Source organism: Jaculus jaculus, chromosome 11, assembly GCF_020740685.1.
Source record: "Jaculus jaculus isolate mJacJac1 chromosome 11, mJacJac1.mat.Y.cur, whole genome shotgun sequence".
Lineage (NCBI taxonomy): Eukaryota > Metazoa > Chordata > Mammalia > Rodentia > Dipodidae > Jaculus > Jaculus jaculus.
Genome location: NC_059112.1, coordinates 23199393 through 23223795, shown reverse-complemented (window position 1 = coordinate 23223795; position 24403 = coordinate 23199393). Strand labels below are relative to the sequence as shown.

Sequence of the window (24403 nt, the reverse complement as noted above, 5' to 3'; positions counted from 1 at the left end):
AACTCCAGACTCATGCGCCCTCTTGTGCATCTGGCTAATGTGGGTCCTGGGGAATCAAGCCTTGAACCGGGGTCCTCAGGCTTCACAGGCAAGCACTTAACCGCTAAGCCATCTCCCCAGCTTGTGATCGTAAGTTTTTATATGGAGTTAAGTGCTTGCCATGGGCAAGCCAACCATACTTCTGCAAGAGTTAAGCGCACCCCAGACATCCACATGAAGGTCTTTCACTCTTATGATAATGACAAAACAACTCCCTCCTGGAAACCTCAGTGCCTCCCCCCTAGAGACCGGAGTAGCCTGAAAGAGGATCGTCAGTATGAGTCTGAGTGTTGGAGGGTGTGCACATACCGCTAATCCTGCGTCTTATTAGGTCAGGATGTCCTCCCAAGGCATCCCTGGGGCCAGTTCTCATTTCAGGCATTGATTTGAATCTGCACTTACACATTACTTTTGCCCAGCTGTCAATGACTCCTGCTGTTTTTCCGTTCTATACCGTCCTTGTTTAGAGGGGTGCATTTGCCCTCAGAAGCACTGGCACCGTACCCTTTCAGAAACAAGGATGGGAGTTCGGATATGAAAGCACTGTACTTAAAAGCTGCTCTTGAGTCCAAGTTACTATAGCTGTGAGGTTTCAGTAGTCTTGTGCTGGGTGCTTTCTTACCTGTGTTTTATAGTTGTTTGTCTGATTAATTGGTTGGTGGAGTTTTACAATGCTCGGTTAGGCCTTGGGCATGGCATGTGCCAGGCTCACACGCTGCCATTTAGCTCCACCCCCAGCCCAGCAATGAATTTCTGTTAGTGGCAAAACTCACCTCTAAAGAGCCCAATGGAGGCAAACCATCAGTTTTTCCTACTTAGGACAAAATGGAAAGGAAGGAATACTGTTGAATTTTTTGACCTCTGCCCAAGCAAATTTCTAGTTATGTCCCTAAGGAATAATTCTACAAGGCTAAAGAGATGGCTTAGCCATTAAGCGCTTGCCTGTGAAGCCTAAGGACCCAGATTCGAGGCTCAATTCCCCAGGACCCATGTTAGCCAGATGCACAAGGGGGCGCACGCGTCCGGAGTTCGTTTGCAGTGGCTGGAGGCCCTGGCGCGCCCATTCTCTCTCTCTCTCTCTCTCTCTCTCTCTCTCTCTCTCTCTCTCTCTTTCTCTCTCTGTCACTCTCAAATAAATAAATAAATAATAAACAAAAAAAGAGTAATCCCACAAAAAACTACACGAGAAAATACTCCTTACCATTGGGTTTTTATGTTCCTACCATGTTTGAATGGTACACAGTAGTAACCCCCCCTTTACGGCATGAATAGATTAGATTCCAAAAGTTATCAGAAGTTAATCTTGCAACATATTGCACATAGTATTTAGAGGTGGGGTTGACTGCAGTGGTCAGCCCCAAGCCATGTGTGACCATTCCACGGCAGGAGAGATACCAGAAGGAGCAAGACAAGCTGAAGGAAGAGTGGGAGAAGGCCCAAAAGGAGGTGGAAGAGGAAGAACGGAGATACTATGAGGAGGTAGGCGATCCCCCAAAGGAATGCGGCTTTGTCATCTGAGCTCCTCAGTCTGTCTCTAACTTTTAAAAAATATTTTTTTTCTTTATTTATTTGAGAGAAAGAGAAAGAGAGAGAGAGAGACAATGGGTGTGCCAGGGCCTCCAGCCGCTGTAAACGAATTCTAGATGCATGCGCTCCCTTGTGTATCTGGCTTACATGGGTCCTGGGCAATTGAACCTGGGTCCTTTGGCTTTGCAGGCAAGCACCTTAACCACTAAGCCATGTCTCCAGCCCCTGTCTCTGACTTTTGTGTCTGTGGTACATGTGCACACGGTTCTGTCTGACTGCTGAAAGCAGAGCCCCTCCACCCTGTTTAAGTCACATTTTACAGACTCGGAAAGACCACAGTGCCTTCCAAACAGAGATGGTGGCAGGGTGGTGTTAAGCCATGTTCAAGGACATATAATTATATCTGTTCCCTGGTCAGTGTCTGATTCTTTAGAAAGATGGTTCAGTGGCTAACAGTGCTCACTTGCTAAGCCTGATGGCCCCAGTACCCACTTAAAGCCAGATACACAAAGTAACACATACATCTGGAGTTTTTGCAGTGACAAGAAGCCTTGGCATGTCCATTTTTCTTTTTCTCTCTCTCTCTTTCTCAGATACAATTTTTTTGGCAATAAATAAAATACCTTTATTATATTAAGTTAAAATTTGTATGTTTCAGATACAATTTTTAAACATTTAATTAATTTATTAATTTATTTATTTATCAGAGAGAGAGAGAATAGGCACACCCTAGGGCCTCTAGCCACTGCAAATGAAGTCCAGACACATGTGCCACCATGTGCATTTGGCTCACATGGGTTCTGGAGAATCAAACCTAGGTCCTTAGGCTTCACAGGCGAGCAACTTAACTGCTAAGCCATCTTTCCAGCTCTCAGCTATTATTTTCTTTTTGAGGCAAGTCCAACAGTCTGGCCTTTTTTTTAATGTGAGAGAGGTGGGGAGGATTGGCATGCCAGGGCCTCCAGATACTGAAATGAACTCCAGATGCGTATGCCATCTTGTGCGCATGTGCAACCTTGCATGCTTGCATCACTTTGGGCGTCTGGCTTATGTAGGATCTGAAGAACTGAACATGGGTCCCTTAGGCTTCACAGGCAAGCACCTTAAACTGCTAAGCCATCTCTCCAGCCCTCAGACACTATTTTTAAAAATGTTCCCCTCTTACCTAGGAGCGTAAGATAATTGAAGACACCGTGGTTCCATTTACTGTTTCCTCAAGTTCAGCCGACCAGCTGTCTACTTCCTCTGTCACTGAAAGCAGCGGGACAATGGTGAGGCCACTGGTTAACAATGACTTGTGACATAACTAACCCTAAGTAGACGCATAAACCACAAGGCCAAGACTTCCCATCAAACTCACTAGCTTAAAACCAGGGCCAGGGCTGGGCGTGGTGGTGCACGCCTTTAATCCCAGCCCTCGGGAGGCAGTGGTAAGAGGATCGTCATGAATTCAAAGCCACCCTGGGACTACATAGTGAATTCCGAGTCAGCCTGGACTAGAGCGAGACCCTATCTCAATAAACCAAAAGGAAAAAGAAAGAAAAAAAAAGACAGGACCAGCTATTCCCCTAGGATCACATCTTTCCCTGTGTCCCCATGTGTTCACTGTACATCACTGCCGTGGGCAAACCCTAGACTCTTCCTGAGAAGCAACAAAGTCGCTACAGTGGCCAGATGGGCTCACGCACGCTGGCAAGATCTCAAGTAGCAAAGCTGTGTGCTGGCACCGTCCTTTCGTTGCGTGGCTCCTGGGTCACTCATGCCTTCCATGGACACATACCCCTCCCCATCTGCCACTCCTTCCTCGGCATTATTTGGCATGAGCAGAAACACCTGCAGAGTGTTCCCCACCAGCTTCTATACGATGGGCTTCTAGCCTCAAAAATGCACAAATTCACATTTGAGGGCTGAAAATAGCCCCGAAAGGCTGGTCGGCCTCCACATCCCCCAGCGAAGGTCACGGAGGTAACCCCTAGAAACCACGCACGCCAAGACTGCACAGTCCACATAGAATCAAATAACCCATGGGGACTCAAACCCAGTCCTGAGACTTCACTTTGTTTTGTTTTGAACAGTGAGTTTTTCTAGCCAATTCCCTATTGAACTTTTGAGAAAGATCTAGATAATCACATTTAGTCGAACCAGAAGTCACTAGCATTAGCTATGGGAGACTATTCTCTCGCTTTCTTTTTTCAAGGTAAGGGCTTGTTCTCACTCAGGCTGACTTGGAATTCAGTCTGTAGTCTCAGGGTAGCCTCGAACTCGTAGCAGTCCTCCTACCTCTGCCTTACGAGTGCTGAGATTAAAGGTGTGCGCCACGCGTCCAGCAAGATTATTCTTTTTTTTTTAATTAATTTATTTATTTATTTGAGAGTGACAGACACAGAGAGAAAGACAGATAGAGGGAGAGAGAGAGAATGGGCGCGCCAGGGCTTCCAGCCTCTGCAAAGGAACTCCAGACGCGTGCGCCCCCTTGTGCATCTGGCTAACGTGGGACCTGGGGAACCGAGCCTCGAACCGGGGTCCTTAGGCTTCACAGGCAAGCGCTTAACCACTAAGCCATCTCTCCAGCCCCCAGCAAGATTATTCTTTAAACTGTAGGCAGTGAATTTGACAAATGCTTCATGGAGTTAAGGGACTACAGTAGAAGAATAGATGGCTTGAAACACCCAGCTTGCTGTGTGCGTGTATGGAAATATCACAGTGAACCCCATTTGTTTGTACAGAAAATGCATGTTAATTATAAAAGTTTAGAGAAAAAGAATCATTTTGAACTTCACAGGAAGAAGAAAGAAAGGGAGGGAGAAGGTGAGATTTCAGATAGCCCATGGTCAGATATAAATATTGTCTAGTATGCTTAAAATGATATTTCAAGTTATTCTTGTTTTCCTCTTAGAATAAGATGGACTTGGAAAACTGTCAAGATGAAGAAAAAGAGAGAACGCAGAAAAATCTTACCCAGCAGGATGACAATGACTTATTGCTCAAGACTAGAGAAAGCAATCCACTGGAGGAGGACAGGTATGTGCCCATCCTGAGTGGCCCAGGAGAATTCCCAAAGCCGGGCTCTTACCAGGCACACCCAGGAAGGGAGCCCACTTCTGAAACCTTAAGATGATCATTCCAGTACTACATTACATATTGTTTGAACATATTATAAGAGCTCTGAAGTCAATGTCCTTCTCCTCTTGAAATATATATACACATATATATACAGCAATATATACTGTATAATATATATTATATACTGTATAAAGTATAATATATATTACATATGTTATATGTGTGTGTCCTCATTTTGAAATACGCCAGGCCAGGAATTACACACATCTGTAATTCTAGCACCTTGAAAGCAGAGGAAGGAAGATCGCTACACAGTGAAACCTGTCTCAAAAAGGAGAGATGGCTTAGCGGTTAAGGTGCTTGTTTGTGAAGCCTAAGGTTCCATGTTTGATTCTCCAGGTCCCATATAAGCCAGATGCACAAGGTGGCACATGCATCTGGAGTCTGTTTGCAGTGGCTAGAGGCCCTGGCATGCCCATTCTCTCTCTCTCTCTCTCTCTCTAACAAATAAATGAATAAAATAAATATTTTTTTAAAAATTAACCAATTGAGCCAAGCATGGTGGCACACGCCTTTAATCCCAGCACTCAGGAAGCAGAGGTAGGAGGATGGCTGTGAGTTTGAAGCTAACCTGAGACTACAGAGTGAGTTCCAGGTCAGCCTGGACTACAGTGAGACTCACCTCAAAAAAAGTTTTAAAAAATTACTAATTAATTACCTTCAAGAGATTGAATAGGTGAAACTTACTTTATTTTTATTTATTTATTTGAGAGACAGAGAGAGAGAATGAGCAGACCAGGACCTCCAGCCACTGTAAATGAACTCTAGATGCATGTGCCATCTTGTGCATGTGGCTTACGTGAGTCCTGGGGAATCAAGCCTCCAACCACGGTCCTTAGGCTTCACAGGCAAGTGCTTAACTGTTAGCCATCTCTCCAGCCTGGTGAAACTTGTTTTAAATAAGAAAAACTATAGATCCTCAAAGAAGCTTGTTGAGAATTCCAAGCCCCAACCCTAAATATCCATCACCTGGAATGAAGAATATGTTGGAGGGTCAGAGGTTGAAATAAGACCCTGGGGTTCCACTTACCATGCATGGTTCCACTGTGGACCTGAACTTGACTGCTACAGTGCCCTGTGCTGTGGAGTTTTAATTAATTCAATTAGTTGTAGGTAGCCACTTTGAACAAGTTCTAGTACATTCCAAGGGAAATCAAAAAAGGAAGCCAGTAGCCCCTGGAACACTCCAAGTACACTGAGGTGACTATTAATTATTGTGGGCGTATCGCTGCCCCCCATGCCTAACCCGGAAGGGGCTCACTGAGAGAGCCCAGGAGGATGGGCTGGTGTCCTTTGTGAAACAGGCATTTGCCCCTGTGCAGATATTAGCACGTATGTGTGCATTTGCACATGTGTACGATATCCCAAAGGGACCCAAAGATGAGAAAGGCTGTGTCTTCAGAGATTGCCCAACATGAAAGATTGGCTGGGAGCTCCCTCTCCTGGGGAGGTTCCGCTCCCTTATGCTGCCCTGTGTCTGCCGGCCAAGAGCCCAGGTGTAGTGCTGGTATTGGGAGCTGAACTTCCAAATCCAAACACCACTGCATGCTCTGTGTCCAGTACAACTGGGTCCGGTTAGCACCACTCCGAGGCTTGAGGAAATTAAAACTACTAGCGAGGAAGATTTGAATAATTCCCCCCCCCCCAAAAAAAAAAAAAAAAAGCATTTCGTGTGCATTTTTGCTAGTTCTCCAGACAGGCGTTGCATATAAATGCTATTTTCCAGACTGTCCCCATTGTCACTGGAGAGAGAGAGAGAGAGAGAGAGAGAGAGAGAGAATGGGCATGCCAGGGCTTCCAGCCACTGCAAACGAACTCCAGATCCATTTCCCCCCTTGTGCATCTGGCTTATGTGGGTCCTGGAGAATTGAACCAGGACCCATTGGCTTTGCAGGCAAATGCTTTAACCACTAAGCCATCTCTCCAGCCCCTCTTCAGCCCTTTAAAAAATATATACTATTTACCATTTCTTTCTGTAGACTGTAATTGGTACCTCTGTGCCCTCAAGGATAGGAGCAGTAAAGTTCCATCCAGTTGCTTCTTCTGTTCTGAAGTATGTGTCTGTCTCTCTCTTAACAGCCTGACTCAGGGGCTATCAGCTCACTTTGAGGACCCCACATCCAGAGGAATCCATCAGGACCAGCACCTGGATGCAGAGGCTAAGACGCCACCCTGTGGGATGAACCCACAGCTATCTCAGGGTAAGAATGGAGGAGACTAACCCCAATATTAAAAGTACTGCTAGATCCTCCCATTATCCAGAAAAATCTCTGCTAACTGCAAGCCTCTCTCTATGGGCTGGACCCTTAGCTTCTGCTAAACATACATTGAATAAACTGCCACACCCTACGCCCAGTCTTTGCATAATATCCTGGGATTTCAGTGAGACGCCATCAGCACTTTGGAAATGTAATATTATAGAAAAATCTGTGACCTTCATGAACAGTGCATTTCACAGGTCCACCACCGGGCATAATCTCCTTCATGAGCTGCTCATGGAGGAGTAGACTCTGCAAAGCCAGATGCTAGGCAGCTCCCCTCCCCACGCCTCCCTCATTCTCATCCAGGTCTCTTGCTCCAGGCTCGCCACAGTGATATTCAAATGCATCCCTCACCACAGTGGCCAGTGTCTACATGTCACAGAGCCTCAGGAGTTTCCCATGTAACTAAAGCTTCCCAGATCCAATCCATGGACACCTCAAGGCTTTTGCCTCCGGGCCCCTCTCTGATTGTGAATCATATGTCTGTAGGGTATTAGCCTATTGGTTTGATTTTGTTTGCTTATTATATTTTACCAGTAAGGAAGCTTTGAGGCATTTCCTACCTGCAGATCCCTGTTAGTCTAGAGGGAGAGGGATTATATGAAGAAGACTGAGCTGAAAAGATGAAAGTGTGACTATGATCAATGTGTCTATAGCCAAAGCAAATGGGACCGAGCGAAGAAGTTCTCGTGGTGGACTTGATGAGTCTGATCTTGGATTTTTGTCATATTATATACTAACATGTTTACATGGGTTGGCTTTTTATGTATAAGGGCTCTATGTAGAGATCCTGAACTCTGAACAACTTTCAGGTGCCCCGTGAATTGAACCGCATCACAGTTGGTGTATGATCCGCGGGTCAAGGAAAGCAGTGGGTGTTTATTCTGTTTTGGAAATTGGGTTTCAAGTTATAAAGGCATGCCGCCCCCATGTGCTTCCTCTAATGCATGCAACATCAGTATTGCTATTATGTCATCAGAAACCAGTGAAGCTAAAGGGCTTGATTCCAAGTGTACTTGACTTGTGGAAGTAATTCATAGTGCAGTGAATACACTGGGCTCCTCGAGCCCTGTGTGCCCGCAGCCTACCTGGCATTGCCATGAGACTCAGCAGGCGTTAGCACTTTAAAGAAAAATATCTAGCCAGGCATGATGGCGCACGCCTTTAATCCCAGCACTTGGGAGGCAGAGGTAGGAGGATCACCGTGAGTTCGAGACCACCCTGAGACTACATAGTTAATTCCAAGTCAGCCTGGGCCAGAGTGAAACCCTACCTTGAAAAACAAAAAGAAAATTATCTTACTAGGCATCCGATGAGCAAAAAGTGTATGTTCTGTCCTTGGCTTCAGATCCACCCCAGAATCAGCAGATAGCAAACCTACCAACACACATGTCAGAAGATGTGAAGCCCAAAACTCTCTCGCTGGATAGAAGCATGAACCATCAGATTGAGTCTCCAAGTGAAAGGAGGAAGTGAGTAGCCAAATAAGATGGATGTGGGATTCCTTTTTTTTTTTTTCACAAAGTGTATTGACTTCTTAGAAGGGGGGAGGGATGAGAAAAGTGTGAGATTGACAAGATGACATCAGCAGTATTTTTATGCTTTGTACCCATTTAATCTCGTTGACCAAGTAACACATGTTTATGAAAGTTTGGGACCGTCTGTTCGACAAATGAGTTTTCATTCTGAATTTATCAATTTATAACAGACAGAGTTATGTTTTTAACCTGCAAATTTAAATATTGGAAATGCTTTGCAAGTCTGTTTACTGGTTGTTTATTTGAGCTGAATTGTCTCAAAGACTGGACAAACATTCTTTCAAGAACTAATTTCTCATTTGACCATTATTTTGTTTTCTTATTAAAGTAACTGCCCTAAGCTACATTCTAATTTTGTAAGACTATATATTTGTCAAAACTGTAATAGTTACTATCATTTTTGCAGCATTTTATTTTTAGTATAACAGGCACTAGATATTTCTCTTCAAACATTAACTTTATGAGGTTGGTATTCTTAATGTGCACATGAGGACATTGGGATGCGGGGAAGTTGAATAAACAAAGAATTTGCCTGGTGAAGTGGTAGGATAATTCACAAAGAGCCCATATCTCCAGCAAGACCACAAGTAAGCCAAAACATCCTGTAATCACGGCGTCAGAAACGTGACATTCCCTGTCCATCACTAACCAGTCATTTCTACCTGAAGTCTGACCACCAGGGTTCCAAGTGTGGCTCTTCCACCGACCTGCATAGGACCTGGAGCAAGTTGCCTAGTTCCTCAATGTATAACACAAGAATGATAAAAGTACTTCCCTCATCAAGTGCCACGTCTGACAAAGATTAGATATTACATAGCGTAAGACAACGACAATGATGATGACGTGTTATAATGAAAAAGATTCCTTTTCCTCCTGAAGTTTTCCTTGCTTTCAATACAGTATGTGGACCGCTGTCTTTTTCCCCTTAGGTCCGTCCAGTGTTATTTCTTCAGGCCTGTAACACCAGAATCAATAGGAGCTGAAATCGCTCAGATGTTGTCATTGTTTATAGATTATTGCAGTGACTCTCATCCTTCCTTCTCAAGCCATAATACTTGCACTCTGAGGGTTCTTGTGACCTGTGGCGTTTCGAGAAGACAGGCTTTGTCTGAGGAGGGAGGACAGGACGGCCAAGGTCTCAGAGGGATCGCAGGCAGAAGTCAGAGGGACACATGTGGTGTTTGCCTCTGCGTTGCTACTTTTCTTTTTCTTTTTTCTTTTATCATATTCGACCTCTTTTTTTTTTTTTTCCTTTTGTTTTTCTGAGGTAGGGTCTCACTCTAGCTCAGGCTGACCTGGAATTCACTATGGAGTCTCAGGGTGGCCTCAAACTCATGGCGATCCTCCTACCTCTGCCTCCGGAGTGCTGGGATTAAAGGCGTGAGCCACCATGCCTGGCTCTACCTCTTTCTTTACAAGTGAAATTAACTTGTAAAAGCCAGAACTCAGAGCGGACGATTCAGTCCCAGGCAGGGCTCCTAAGCGGTCCCCATCAACTTTCCAGCCATTCTGGCCACTTCCCTGCCGGGGGCCTAACAGGCAGAATTTTACCTCTCACTGTGCGCCTGGGAGGGGACCATAGTACTGAAAAGCACCCCCTTTGAGATGTGCCCTGAAGCTCTGCGCTCTCGTTAACAATTTCTTCCTTTTCTCTCTCTTTATCTTTCCCATCCCACCAAACTCAAAATTTTTACATCAAACCCAGTATGTAAAACCAGCTTAATGAACAACAGCTTGAAGAAAAACTCAGCACTTTTAAGAACTCAAAAAGCGTTCTTTTCTGCTAATCAGCAGTGTCAGCGTGGCTTTGATTTTATGTAGTCAGTGAATGTGCAATCCTTCCTAGGCAGAATTAGTATCTTTGTTCTTTAAAAACAATTACGAAGCCAAATGGTGCAGGTGCATAACACCAGCACTTGGAAGGCTGCGATGAGGGACTGTAAATTTGAGGCCAGCCTGGGCTACAAAGTGAGACCTCTGTGTTTTAGGTGTTTGTTTGGTTTTAGTTTTTCAAGGTAGGGTCTCGCTCTAGCCCAGGCTGACCTGGAATTCACTCTGTAGTCTCAGGGTGGCCTTGATGGTCTTCCTACCTCTGCCTCCCAAGTACTGGGATTAAAGGCATGGGCCTGCAGGGAGACCCTGTTTAAAAACAAAGAAGCAGGGCAGGAAAGATGGCTCAGCAATTAAAGGCATTTGTTTGCAAAGCCTGAAGGCCCAGATTCAATTCCCCAGTACCCACATAAATCCAGATGTACAAAGTAGCGCATGCACCTAATGTTCATTTGCAATGGCAGGAGACCCTAGCACACCCATTTTCCTCTCTCTCTCTCCTCTCTCTCTCTCTCTCATAAATAAATAAGTAAGCAAACAAACATACCAGCAGACTACTCCACTGCAGCCTCTGGTTTGATTGTCAAGGAAGTTTTGAGCTTGGGGTTTTCAATCAAAAATGTATTTTTATTGTGAGTTGAGCTTCTGTTGACTTGTCATAATTTTGGGTTCCCTCGCCGTGTTGCAGGAAGGGCCCTCGAGAGAGCTTCCAGGCTGGGCCTTTGTCCCCCTGTTCTCCCACCCCTCCCGGCCAGTCACCAAACAGGTACAAGAGGTCAGCAAGCCTTTGGCGGTCGCTCGCTCAGTGTCGGTCGCTCAGTGTATGGCCCAGTGCTTGTCAAGCATCATTTCGGCTAAGTCAGTGTTTTTCACCTGAACATCCACATCTCCTCCCTCCTCCCTCCCCCACCTCCATCAGCCAGCAGATTCATCAGCCAAAGCGTGTGATGCCGGCCTGGCAGTGACCATCGGGCTTTAATTACATTGTATGGGGCCTGGAATCTAATAACGCCATCCAGCAGACAGCTGCTGGCTCCTCTGGAGGCGCCTCTGCCTCCAACATGGTATCTAGGCAGGATGCCCTGGTGCCTCCTGCGGAGAACCAGGCTGGGAAATGCAACTCCATCCTCCTCTTCCAACCCACTCTGGCTCTCTGACGACAGTTTCTACACGTTAATCGAGCCCCCGTGATATCCTTAAAAGCCGCCCGTGTTTCCATCCACCAGAGAGACAAATGACTGAGTACTAAGTGGTTTTCGTTGCTGGAGAAATTTCAGTTCACCTGCTAGATCAGGGGGAATCCTCGTAAATCGAGTTTAATTAGGACAGCCTTTCTGCTTCCTCTGTCCCCTCTACACCACCTGGGCTTGCAAATGACAAGTAAGTTTCTCCTGGAATTCTCAGAGCTTTGCAGCAGACAGGCCTCACTGACCGCTGACCAAGCAGAGACTGGCATGAGAGGTCAGCCAACCGGAGGCAGGTGACCCATTGGCCATGTCCCCTCACCTGGTATGATCTGCTGGGCTTGGCTCCTTCCTGTCTGTGGGTGGGCCCCAATCTGGGCTTGCTGGGAAATTAGGAAGGCACAGTCCCCAGAGCACATGCAGCCCAATTGTAAACTCCACATTTGTCCTGGAAGATGAAGCGGAGATCCCTGACCGGCTCTGACCTGCATGTCCGCGGCAGACCCAGAGAGGGCCCTCCGCACCCTCAGCAGCAGAGCAGGGACATCACCCCTGTCAGACGTGGACCACCCCGAGGCCTGCTGACCTCTAGTACCAAGGGCTCCGTTTAAACACAATGTCTTCTGCTTCATAAGCAAAAAGAAACTCCTTAGAATGTCATTGAACCTTTTATGGGAAATGTTAAAGCCACACTGGAACCTTAGAAAACTAAATCTGAGGTTCTTGGGTCTCTTGTTTGTTTGTTTGTTGGGGGGGGATTGTTTTGTTTTGTTTCAAGGTAGGGTTTCACTGTAGCTCAGGCTGACCTAGAATTCACTATGGAGTCTCAGGGTGGCCTCGAACTCACAGCGATCCTCCTACCTCTGCTTCCCAAGTGCTGAGATTAATGGCGTGCGCCACTGTGCCCAGCTGGATCTGAGTTCTTTGGAGGGCATATATAAGCAGATTGAATCATCTCAAAGCATTTGACCAGATTGCCGCACAGACTGCTTGGGATAAGTAACCACACACAAACACACCCCAGAGTCAGCCTCACAAGGAAGCCGCTTGTGTTCAGCTCAGCTGTAGTTTGCGGTTTTAGAGCTCTGCTTAATTCCCTATTCATTGCCAATTACATAATTCTCATTTCATTCACAACGTGAGCGTTTTTTGTTTAGTTTTTTAAAAGTCCACGCTTCCACTGTTGCACGGGGTTACTTGTGGGACTGACCAACTGTTCTGAGCAGCAACTGTTCTTGTTGTGTTCCTAAACCAGGTCGATAAGCGGGAAAAAGCTGTGCTCTTCCTGCGGCCTTGCTTTGGGCAAGGGGGCTGCCATGAGCATCGAGACCCTCAGTCTCTACTTCCACCTCCAGTGTTTCAGGGTACGTACTCCTTGTCCTGTGCCGAGGGATCCCTCCTGGAAATTGCAGGTCTTTGTCATGACCTGTCCCCATGTTACATAGGCAAATGTGTGGGTGGAGTCAAGCAGGAATTGTGCAAGGCTGAATCCCTCTGGGATGGACTCAAAGAAGAAAACCAGATCTGTCCAGCTTGTGTCTGCCCAGCCACTTCTGGGGCTAAGTAGCGGGCGCTGTAGCAGGAGGCTGAGAATGGGACCCCGGGAGTGGATGGTGCTCCCAAATCTTGTGATTCACTTGGAATATAACATCCTTGCTGTTCCTTAAACTCTTAGGATGTCATGTCAAAATGCTTTAGCTGTTGACCGAATGGAAGTTCTGTTTTTGTTTTTCTGCCAAGGTGGTGACTGTACCCAGCTGTAAGGTTCTAGCTCTCAGCAGGAGTGTGCCTATAATCTCAGACTGACTGTCTCTCTCTGCGAACCTACCCCACCCCCTTCCCTGGACTTACTCAGTTTGGGTGGGCTTTTTTTTGTTTTCAAGATTGTTTTTGTTTTGTATTGTCTTAAGACAGGGTCTCACGATGTAACCCAGGCTGTCCTCCATCTTCTTGCAATCCTTCCGCCTCAGCCTCCTGAATGCTGGGATTACAGACCCGCACCAGCACACTGGGCTCGTCAGTGTCCTTTGCTGCGGGGCTTTATCTAACCTTTCACGGTCCTTACTGGTCATCAGGAATTGTCTATCATCAGCTTCTGCAATAGGCGGTGAACTGCACGAGGCAGGGGCTTTTGTCTTTCTTGCTCACCGGTATTTCCTTTGCATAACAGAGCAGGCAAGAAGTAGTTTAGATGAATGAGTGAAAATGTGGATGCCTAGATTCTAGTACAAGCTCTCATGCTGAAAATAAGTAAGGTAACAAGTTACACTTAATTTATGTTAAAAAAAAAATGCATCGGAAGAGATGGCTTAGCAATTAAGGCACTTGCCTGTGAAACCCAAGAACCCAGGTTTGGTTCCCCAGGACCCACGTAAGCCAGATGCTACACAGGGTGGCACATGCATCTGGGGTTCATTTTCAGTGGCTAGAGGACCTGGCGCACCCATTCTCTCTCTCTCCCTCTCTCTCTCTTTCTCTCTCTCTCCACTTCTTTCTCTCAAATAAATAAAAAATATTCACATTAAAAATACACATGAATTGCAGGGCCTGGGGAGATAGCTCATTGGATAAAGTGCTTCCAGCACAAGCAAGAGTGCCTGAGTTAGGTCAGCCAGCACCCATGTGAAAATGCTGAGCGTGGGGGTGTGGGGGTTGCTGGCACCCACAGCACTGGGAAGGTGGAAACAAAATCCCTGAGACTTACTGGCTAGCTAATCTAGCTAAACACTGAGATTCATTGAGAGACCCCATCTCATGAAAATAAGGTGAAGGGTCATAAAGACACCCTGCAATGATTTCTGGGGCGCTTGCGCACACACACACACACACACATACACACGTGCTCACATACATAACATACACATGCAAAAATGAGATGAACAATGTCATTACACCCCATCCTTTCTACTTGTGGGTACCTTTCCAATTGCTAGTATAACTTGAAGCCAAACGTACTGTCTCTCAATAAGAGTCATTATTTTTCGCTGCAAAATACACTTTTCCATCTTGAATTTTCCATCTTGCACCGTGTTGGTAGCTTCCTTGCTGTAAAGAACGACCTGTATGGGTGTAAAATAGTAAAATAGTTGGCCTGTAATCTAAGAGATCATCAGAACGGTTGTTCCTAATAACACTGTGGATAGAGTTGATAACATAATTTGCCTAAAGCATCACTCTTCCCAGGTGGCCTTAGGCCATAAGCCAGGGGCTGGATCCTGACCCAGTGCTGGGAGCTGGCATCCAGGCCCATCCGCAATGCCACCAGATGACAGTTGCCTCCTGTAGTCCTTTCTGCTCTCAGATCAGCTTGGCTAATGGGGATTCCATTCCTCAGGGGATGTGTTACTCTTGGCATCATGCCTTTAATGCATAATATAAATTAGAATAACTGTTCCCTCGTAATTCTCCTCTGGTAGAGCATGCTACTAGCGTAAGACAGCCCTTACAGATTATTGATAGTCAATTTTCAATTGATAATCCATTGGCCATGTGTTTACTCTAGAGTGCAGACTGATTGAAGTGGTTTCTTGGGGCTCAAGAGGTATAGGGCTTGTCCACAAAGCATAACGACCCGAGATTGATTTCCCAGTACCCATGTCATGCCAGGTACACAAAGTGTTTCATGTATCTGGAGTTCATTTGCAGGGGCTGGAGACCCTGCCATACCATATTTTCCCTCTCTCCCTCTCTCCTCTGTCTCTCTCTCTCTCTCTGAAATAAGTACACAATAAAACATTTTTAAAAGATGGTTCTTCCATTTCGATTGGGAAATTAATTGCACACTGAAAAAGTGAAAAAGGCTCAGGACTCACTACATTACCATTAACCAGCCTCACAACCTCCAGGCAGATAACCAGGGTCTCTGAACCTAGGTCTTTCTCAGTAAAGCATGAGGAGTTAGCATAAAGATGCTCAGAATAGATTCCACTTTGGCACATAGTAGATGCTCAACCAAGCTGGACATTGCCGAGGTAATCATTGTACTACTGATCGCCCACGCAGTCACCCTGTATGACACCGACGCATTCTTTTTGTGTCTTACACCTCCTGTTCTCTGTTCCCCGTAGTGTGGCATTTGTAAAGGACAGCTTGGAGATGCCATGAGTGGGACGGACGTGAGGATTCGCAACGGTCTTCTAAACTGCAGCGACTGCTACATGCGATCCCGAAGTGAGTATGGAGGGGGGATACCCCAAGATGTGTGAGTGCCCTCACGTTCCTCCCAAGAGATCCAGTTTATGAATTCAGATACCTCTCTCCATCAGTTGATGCTCCTACCCTGGGAGAAGGGAATCTGGGGATGGAGATGAAAGTAATGACAAGTCAGTCACCTCCTAGTGATCACTTGAACTTTATGGGAGACTCCTGCTAGTGTGGGGGAATTATTTTTTTAATCCAGGAATATGCAAAAACATCTTCTTCAGGTCAAAACCGTAGGCCAAGTGTGAGACATTGCCTGAGCTCACCACAGGGACCGTGTGGAATCAGAGGAGACATTCGAGTGTACAGCACTGTCCCCTAGTCATTCCTGTGTGCAGAGGGCCAGAGCCAGTCGGGATGGTTAAATGTGATAAGCGGCTCTCCACTATCTATCCTTCAAGTGTCAGCTGTGCCATGGCTGAGAGACGCAATTCATGAGTCGTACTTCCCTGTAACATTCCCTCATGTCACCCCAATGCCTTAGTACACAACAAGATCTTAAAATACTGGCTGCTTGTGAGAGCTTGCTCTGGGATCTTTTGATGGGGTTCCCAACCGGGAAGGTTTGTGCTTCCTATTGGAACCGCCAGAGAGCGCTGTTGTCCACCAGCTGTTTGTGGCTGGCTGGCCTGTGCGTCCTTGCTCAGCCGCCTGGTAAGGACACCCTTTTAATTCACCAATTAGAGTGAAGAAATAGAGTCTGAAACTCAAGAGTGTTTTAATATTTCTGAAAGGAAGCGAAGTTGCGTTTTATCGCCTTTTTACACGGTTCTCTAAGTCTGCACGACTGAAGACTCAGAATACAGATCTAAATCGAATCATCTTTATAAAAGCTACAGAATCGGTGAATTCAGAGAAATAAGATGCCTGCTAATAAAATGATGGGCACTGAAAACGAAATCAAACCCAGGTGATTTGGATCTATAACAAACATTTAACTTGAAGCCAAGACAGCTCCAACTTAGAGCCGCCGCCAACAAACTGCAGTTTCCGTCACGCTGTGTGTGCGACAGTAATTGTATGCCATGCACTTTGTATTAGGCATCTACATAGTACTACACAATATATAACACAGACATCTGCATATGTCAATGCACACATATACGTGTGTATTTATATATTTATTTACTGGGTCTTGTTGGTTTTATTTTTATACATTAGGAAGAGAAAACAAACCTTTTCTTTTTTTTTAAATTATTTATTTATTTATTTATTTATTTATTTGAGAGCGACAGACACAGAGAGAAAGACAGATAGAAGGAGAGAGAGAGAATGGGTGCACCAGGGCTTCCAGCCTCTGCAAACGAACTCCAGACGCTTGCACTCCCTTGTGCATCTGGCTAACGTGGGACCTGGGGAACCGAGCCTCGAACCAGGGTCCTTAGGCTTCACAGGCAAGCGCTTAACCGCTAAGCCATCTCTCCAGCCCAACAAACCTTTTCTTCTCAGGTTTCAAAGCGGCTTTTCCCCCTTTCATTCTCTATTTTAAAACCTACTTCTTTTCTCAGTTTGGTTCAGGGAGTTGCTGGCTGTGTGTGTGTGTGTATCATAAAGCCAGAAGAGGGCACTGTTGATTAAACAACTGTTGAAGAAGCACTTTGGAGCGTGCTGTAGAGCTGAATTTCTTTCAGAGTTTACAGTGCTTGAAGGGTGACATCCAACCTGACCCCACCTCTGGGTGACAGTGACCTGTTTTCATACAGACTTTTGTTTTCATTTTAATTGAAAAGTTGAGTGATTCGTGATTGTTTCTTTTGGAAACTAGCTTTTACATCTGGGCTAGGAGGTTTTCTCTTACACACTCACGTGTTAGTTTTTTTTGTTATTGTAGTTGTTTTTGTTTTTCAAGGTAGGGTCACGCTCTAGCCCAGGCTGACCTGGAATTCACTATGGAGTCTCAGAGTGGCCTCGAACTCATGGCAATCCTCCTACCTTTGCCTCCCAAGTGCTGGGATTAAAGGCGTGCACCACCACGCCCGGCTCACGTGTTAGTTTTTAATTTTTATTTATTTATTTATTAGAGAGAGAGAGAGAGAGAGACAGTATTGGCGAACAAAGGCCTCTTGCTGCTGCAAGCGCACTCCAGACGCACGTGCCACATGGTGCATCTAGCTTTATGTGCATCGTGGGGAATCGAACCCAAGCCTGCAGGCTTTGCAAACAAGTGCATTTAGCCCAGCACGGTGGCGCACGCCTTTAATCCCAGTACTCAGGAGGCAAAAATAGGAGGATCACCACGAGTTTGAGACCATCCTGAGAATACAGAGTGAATTCCAGGTCAGCCTGCACTAGAGTGAAACCCTACCTTGAAAAACAAAACAAAACACAAGTGCCTTTTAACAACTGAACCATCTCTCCATCCTCTAAATATGCTTTTAATTAATTCCAACTAGAGACAGCAATCATGGAGTATAGTACCTGTAACAAGATTTTTTTTTAAAGAAAGTAGGGTTTTTTCTTTTTCAAGATTTTTTCTTTTTTTAACATCTATTCACTGTATACATGATGGGCTATGTTATAGCATTTTCTTCTCTTGTTTGATTTTTTATTTTATTTTATTTATTTATTTATTTATTTTGATGTTTCAAGGTAGGGTCTTGCTCTAGCCCAGGCTGACCTGGAATTTACTGTGTAGTCTCAGGGTGACTCCAAACTCACAGTGATCCTCCTACCTCTGCCTCCTGGGTGCTGGGATTAAAGGTGTGCGCCATCATGCCCGGCTCAATGTAGCATTTTCATGCATGTATATCACGGATTTTGCTGGTGTCCTAGGAAATGCGCATGCTCAGGAGTGACAGTGTGGGGGAGGTCATAGTTTGGCTAGAGAAGTTCAAGTACACCTGATTGGTTGAATATATTCCCCCAGGTGCAATGAGAAGAAGTAGCTAAAAATAAATTTTCTTCATTTAAAAATTTTTATTTTGAGGGGCTGGAAAGATGGCTCAACAATTAAGGCACTTGCCTGCAAAGCCTGACGACCCAGGTTCAGTTCCCTAGGACCCACATAAAGCCAGATGCACAGAATAGCGCATGCATCTGGAGTTTGTTTGCAGCGGTTGGTGGCCCTGGTGCACCCATTCTCTCTGTCTGCCTCTCTTCTATCTCTCTCAGCTTGCAAATAAATGAATAAAAATATTTCAAAAGCAAAATTTACTTTGACCTGAATTGAGAAGAGGGGAGATGGATTGGCATGAAGTGTGTCTTCCTTCATAGGCAGTCTGAATGAAGGAACGTTCGTGTTGTGGAATAATAAAACCTGAATATTTAATCCCATTTTCTCCAAATAACTAGTCACATTTAAATGAATTTTTTTTCTCTTGGAGGGAAAAACACTATAACAGCATATTCAAATGCAATTCCTAAAAGCAGCGTAAACAGTTTTTAAGTTCATATGTAAATGGGAATGGAAGCACAAAACAAATTACCTGTCACCGTCACCATTCAAGCTGTCACTTGTGCCATTTGTGCCTGGGCCTGGATGACTGTCTTTGTACATGGCGCTCTGCTCCGTCGTTTGCTTTCATGACGTGCACTTAGTGCAGTCTCCCAGGGGTCTTTTCCAGCACAACGATGGCCTCATCACAACTCCAGTGCCTACCATGAAGGAGAAACCATGTGACAGTTTCAGCACAAAATATGAAATTTAATCCTTTCTAGATAGGGTGGCCAGCTAAAATGATGTTTTTTTTAATTTCAGAAAAACAATGAATATTTGGGGCTTATTTTTTTTTATTTGAGACAAGTGTCTCACTCTGTGGCCCCTAGCCACTGCAAACAAATTCCAGATGCTTGCGCCACCTTGTGCATCTGGCTTATGTGGACACTAGGGAATTGAACCTGGGTCCTTAGGCTTCCCAGGCAAGTGCTTTAAACACTAAGCCATCTCTCTAGCCATACACGATGAATTTTTATATCAGGATTTCTGATAGATAATTAATGTTTTCAGTTCATATATGATCCAAAGATTGGATGCTTGGATTTGGCTCAAGTATGTTCCAAATATCACACGAGACATATTTATGTTTAAAACATATAGGTAATTTATCTGAAAGTCAGATTTTACTAGGTATTCTGCCTTTTTACTTGTTCAATCAATCCTATTATAATTCCTCCAGGTTTGATGGGCTGATTCTTTGAAAAACTAAGAACCAAAGAAATTAATAAAACAAATTATTTTCTTGATTATGTGCCTCATAGGGGAAAAAAAATGAATGAAAACTTCATGGCAATCCTTTGGTGCCGAGTGTTTTCCTCGCCCAACAGTGTGGAGGTGCCACCAGGGACATGGTTATGTAGGGTCTGAAAAGAGACTCACGCATCTGCATTGCTAACAAAGTCCATGTGAGGGGGTGCTCACGCTGAGACCACACTGGAGCCAGCAGCTTCGAACAAGTCACTGCTCCCAAGGGGGAAGGGACTTTGGTAAAGGCGTTTGCTGACTTGGAGTTTTCAAATATCTGAAGCATGAAGTGTTGCTCTGTTTTCTTTCTCATAGGTGCCGGCCAACCTACAACACTGTGATGTGGTTTGCACTCCTGCATCACTGACCGTTTCCTTGTGAAGGATGTCCTCTGGCTATGGCTTCATTAAACCCCAAGTTCAAGGTCTCCTCAGCACTCATCTGTCTGAAAGACTCTTCTTTTTGCAGCAACATGTTTGTGCTTTTCCTGTGGAAGGGGAGGTGTTGAATTTATTTGTTTGTTTTGCATTTGCACAATATATACAAAAGAATATTGAATTGCAAGGATTCTGAATAGTCCACAGAGAGGTTTTAGCATGGTCAAACAGACTGACAGTTTAAAATGTATGATACCCTGAGAAATCGCTAAAGGATGCAGTAAAACTGGTGTGCTTTCGTGTTTCTAGAAATTAAACACTGTGTTTACAGAATTGAGCTGCAGAGGGCAAGGCATGCCGATTGGAGACATGTGGTCTTCGAAGACAGGAGCATCCAATTAATGCACTTCAGGAAAACTAAACATCGCAGCAAGCTCTGTCTCTTGAGCGATAACTTGTTTTTAATGCAGAGACACTAGTCTGATAATATATACTGTAATCCTGAATACATTTGTGTTACTTACCTTTTGAGGCAGAAGTTACACCATTCAATCATTGCACTGTTAGTATTAGAATGTTTTGTACCTGGGAAGTCATGTCTTTAATATAGGCTGGTCTGTCAAGTAAAGAGAGCCCTTGCAATATGGCTGGACTTGCGCTCTGGGCCATGGCTCCAGGGGTGGGAAGAAACAGAAAGGAAATAGTCCAGCCATCATTTCCAAACTTGCTACCAAAATCTGTGAGCAAGTTTACTCTTCAAGAGTGGGGGGTCCATGATAGCCTTGAGGCTTGGGTAGCTTGCTTCTCTCTAGGCACTAAACTAAGGGTCTTTAATAAGTGGCCTAAGGCAAATAATCAGGAATAGCAGCCCATCTTTAGGTGTGACCACCACTCACCTATGCCTGCAAGCACATCTTGAGGGCCCGAAGCCCAGAAAAGCAAAGAAAAAAGCTTTTCCAAAGAAAAGCACGAAGTCCATCCTCACAGAAGTCAGGTGATGTGATGTGATAAGCCCCAAAGTCTGGTTTGTGCCCAGCAGCGACAAATGGCTCAGACTGTGCCGGCCTACCCTACGGACATCTGTGCGCCTTCATTCTTCCCTTCCCCTTCTGCGTTCTCAAGAATTCTGGACCTTGCTTGTGGAGTTTAGAAAGGAAGGTTCCTGGAGACCTGGTTGCTTTTCTGCCCTGTGTGATCTGCTTCCGCTGGACAAGGAAGGAATCGCGCCACTACAAACCATCCTGATTTCTCTCCATCCCGATTTCTCTTCAGGCTGTTTTCTCTAAGACTGGGGGAAGGGGAACTATTTATTCTGCCTTAAAAGGATGGCAAATGAGAAGACATTTTGCGAATGTAGACTATGGATACACTCCTCATAGGCTAATTGTAGGCATAAGAAGAAATCAAGTACGTGGTGGTGTTTTTTTTTCCCCCTGCTATGTAAGCAATAACTTTTTTGTATGTCTTATCAAGTATGGCTAGCAATTATTTATTTCCATGCTAGACGGTTCCCTGCATGTGGGTTTCCATATAGGTGCAGAAATGTCCTCGGCCACTGGAAGTGTTCTGACCACTTTGTCATTTGGACGAGCTATTATTGGATTGAAATTTACACATCAATTCATTAAAAAAAAAAAATTGTGCCTTAGAAAAAAATGCAAAACTGTTGCACATTGTCGGGGACGAGTCATGGCTGCAGAACACAGAGAGGAAGTCACTTGCGAGTTCCCACGACTTCTCATGGAGGTGTTTGCAATTTTCCAAGAAAAAAAAAACAAGAAACAAAACACAAAGATTTTAACAAAAAGACAAGGGGAAGTTTCAAAAAGACAAAGAAAAACAGTTTTAAACGTGTACAGATCAAGTCCAATATTTTGATTAACCACCTGCATGTTTTGGTAAAGATTTTGATAACGTGGATGTTTATACTTTGCATGCTGATAGCAGCCCTTTCCCAGAAACGATGCACAACACAGTACGGCCATTCATAAGCGACTTTTATAGAATCCTTTTTACATGTGGAACCCCATCCATTATGTGAGGATTACATGACTATTGCACATTCTCTTCTAGTTTCACAAAGCCATTTATACATATTTCCTAGCGAGACTCATTGTACATGTATGGGAGCTAGAATGGAGTCAAGAAAAATAAACCCCATTCTTCGAATGCAAGACGTGCTTTCCCATAATGAACACCAGTCACCAGCACGGAATAATCTCCAACATTTTCTAAATTCTAATTGCCAACTGTTTCTATTTCTATTTGATTTCTATTTCATTTCGAGTCGGTTACATGGCAGTTTAGGCAGACTAGATCTTCTTGTTTGCCAAGGCAGCATAGAGTATGATCTATTTCTTTTCAAATAATCTTTGAGATCCCAGGGAAAAAAAAAATGCCCTGCTCTGTGGAGCTGTAATGTAAATGTGTTTGCTTAAAAAAGCAGATGAGGCAAGTGAGTGATGTATTGTTCTGAGGAAATATATCTGATTTTCCCCCTTCAGATGCCAAAAGCTTGTCCCTTCTTTTTACTGGGGGGAGGGACAATGGGTGACTCTTTGTTTTTTACTAGCAAACTTTCATGACATTTCATTCTTCTTTTTATGTAGTGTTATTAATTCAATACATACCCTAGTTATCTATACACAGTGTAAGATTTAACGAATTGAAATGATCCACCTCATGCGTGAGTCCGTCCAAAAGACGTTCCTGTTCGGGGCGGACAGTGTTCTATATTGATGACACTAACTTTCATTTACAATATTTATTCTAAAAGGCCTCTGAAAAATAGTAAAAAAAAATTAAAAATGAAAATAAAAAGTTGTCTAAAATGCAACAGCTTTTATAGTAAATGTACATTTATAAATAAAATACTCAAATCAACTTGGCGTTCCACTCACTGCTTTTGGGGAGGCAGAGGTCATTCTTCTTACTTGGGGTGCAGAGGGTCGAGCTCTCATAGGTCTGTGGTTCAGATGATGGGGGAGGGAGGATACAGATTCAAGGACGTGTATTGAAGGCAAATCAAACCAGCTGCTAGTAGTAGAGGTGACTGAGCAGTTGCCTCACAGGGGAAGGAATTAAACTCCTTGCCATTTGATCCACAGTGGCCCACAGAGAACACACAGGTGTCAGCAGAAGTTGCTAGAAACAACAAAATGATGGTCAGTGTCCAGTACTAGCCAGAGGAAAACAAGACAAGCCCTTTAGCACCCTTGCCTGGTACCTCTTACCCAAGTGGTTCTCCACACCTCCCCCCCTCCTCACTGTATATACAAATGCCTTCACGGAGGGCATTTTTCTCTCAGTTGTCTAGGAACTGTGGACCAGAGAATCCACTGTAAGACAGGGACATCCTGCTGGTACTATCCACTCATTTTTTTGATTTTTTTTGTTTATTTTATTTATTTGAGAGTGACAGAGAGAGAGCAAGAGGCAGAGGGAGAGAGAGAATGGGCGCACCAGAGCCTCCAGCTGCTGCAAACGAACTCCAGACGCGTGCGCCCCCTTGTGTATCTGGCTAACGTGGGTCCTGGGGAATGGAGCCTCGAACCGGGGTCCTTAGGCTTCATAGGCAAGTGCTTAACTGCTAAGCCATCTCTCCAGCCCTATCCATTCTTTCTAAGGTATTGGTTTGCCTGACAGTGTCCCGCGTTTGTAAGAGATGGTTAACAGCAAGCAAGTTGCTTAGAACTTTCGGTTGCTTTAGGCTGAGATATGGGAGTTGCTACTACAGGCCAGATTTTCTTTCTTTTTGCCAAGTTTGGTGGGCAGTTAGTCGCTGCTGCTGCTTCCGTAGGAAGTAGATGCTTTTGCTTTGGTAGAAGAATTTGAGTCGTTACTGGAGTTACTTAATGCGTCACTTGTTGCGATCTCATTGCTGGGATAAAGCACCTGACCAAAAGCAGCTGACGGGAGGAGAATTTTTATTCTGGTTTATATTCTCAAGGGGAAGCTTCATGAGGCCATGGAAAAGCACGGCATGAGCAGAGTCTGGACGTCACCTCTGCCACAGCAGGCAGAAAATAGCAGCAGAAGAATGAGCTGAGTTCTGGCCGGGAGGGCTGTTTATTAACACCCCTGAGTTCACCCCAGAAAGTCTCCACCTCCAAATTGCCACCACCTGAGTACCAAGCATCCAAAA

At 44.8% G+C, this 24403-nt stretch overlaps 1 protein-coding gene across 12 annotated transcripts in view; it reads left to right on the top strand.

Annotated features, from left to right (window-relative positions):
* Limch1 (LIM and calponin homology domains 1) overlaps positions 1–23142 on the top strand; it is a 398796-nt gene extending 375654 nt beyond the window's left edge. For 5 of the 12 annotated variants that reach the window (XM_045130433.1, XM_045130435.1, XM_045130436.1 and 2 more), the window contains 9 exons: positions 1426–1518; positions 2736–2837; positions 4463–4587; positions 6769–6890; positions 8299–8422; positions 11007–11084; positions 12758–12866; positions 15570–15672; positions 20198–23142. In XM_045130433.1, coding sequence (XP_044986368.1) covers positions 1426–1518; positions 2736–2837; positions 4463–4587; positions 6769–6890; positions 8299–8422; positions 11007–11084; positions 12758–12866; positions 15570–15672; positions 20198–20223 — 882 coding nt within the window. In that variant the 3' untranslated portion in view covers positions 20224–23142. Of the gene's footprint in view, positions 1–1425; positions 1519–2735; positions 2838–4462; positions 4588–6768; positions 6891–8298; positions 8423–11006; positions 11094–12757; positions 12867–15569; positions 15673–20197 lie in introns of all 12 variants that reach the window. The other 7 variants (XM_045130438.1, XM_045130437.1, XM_045130442.1 and 4 more) reach the window with 2 other exon arrangements.
* Positions 23143–24403: the final 1261 nt, after the last annotated feature.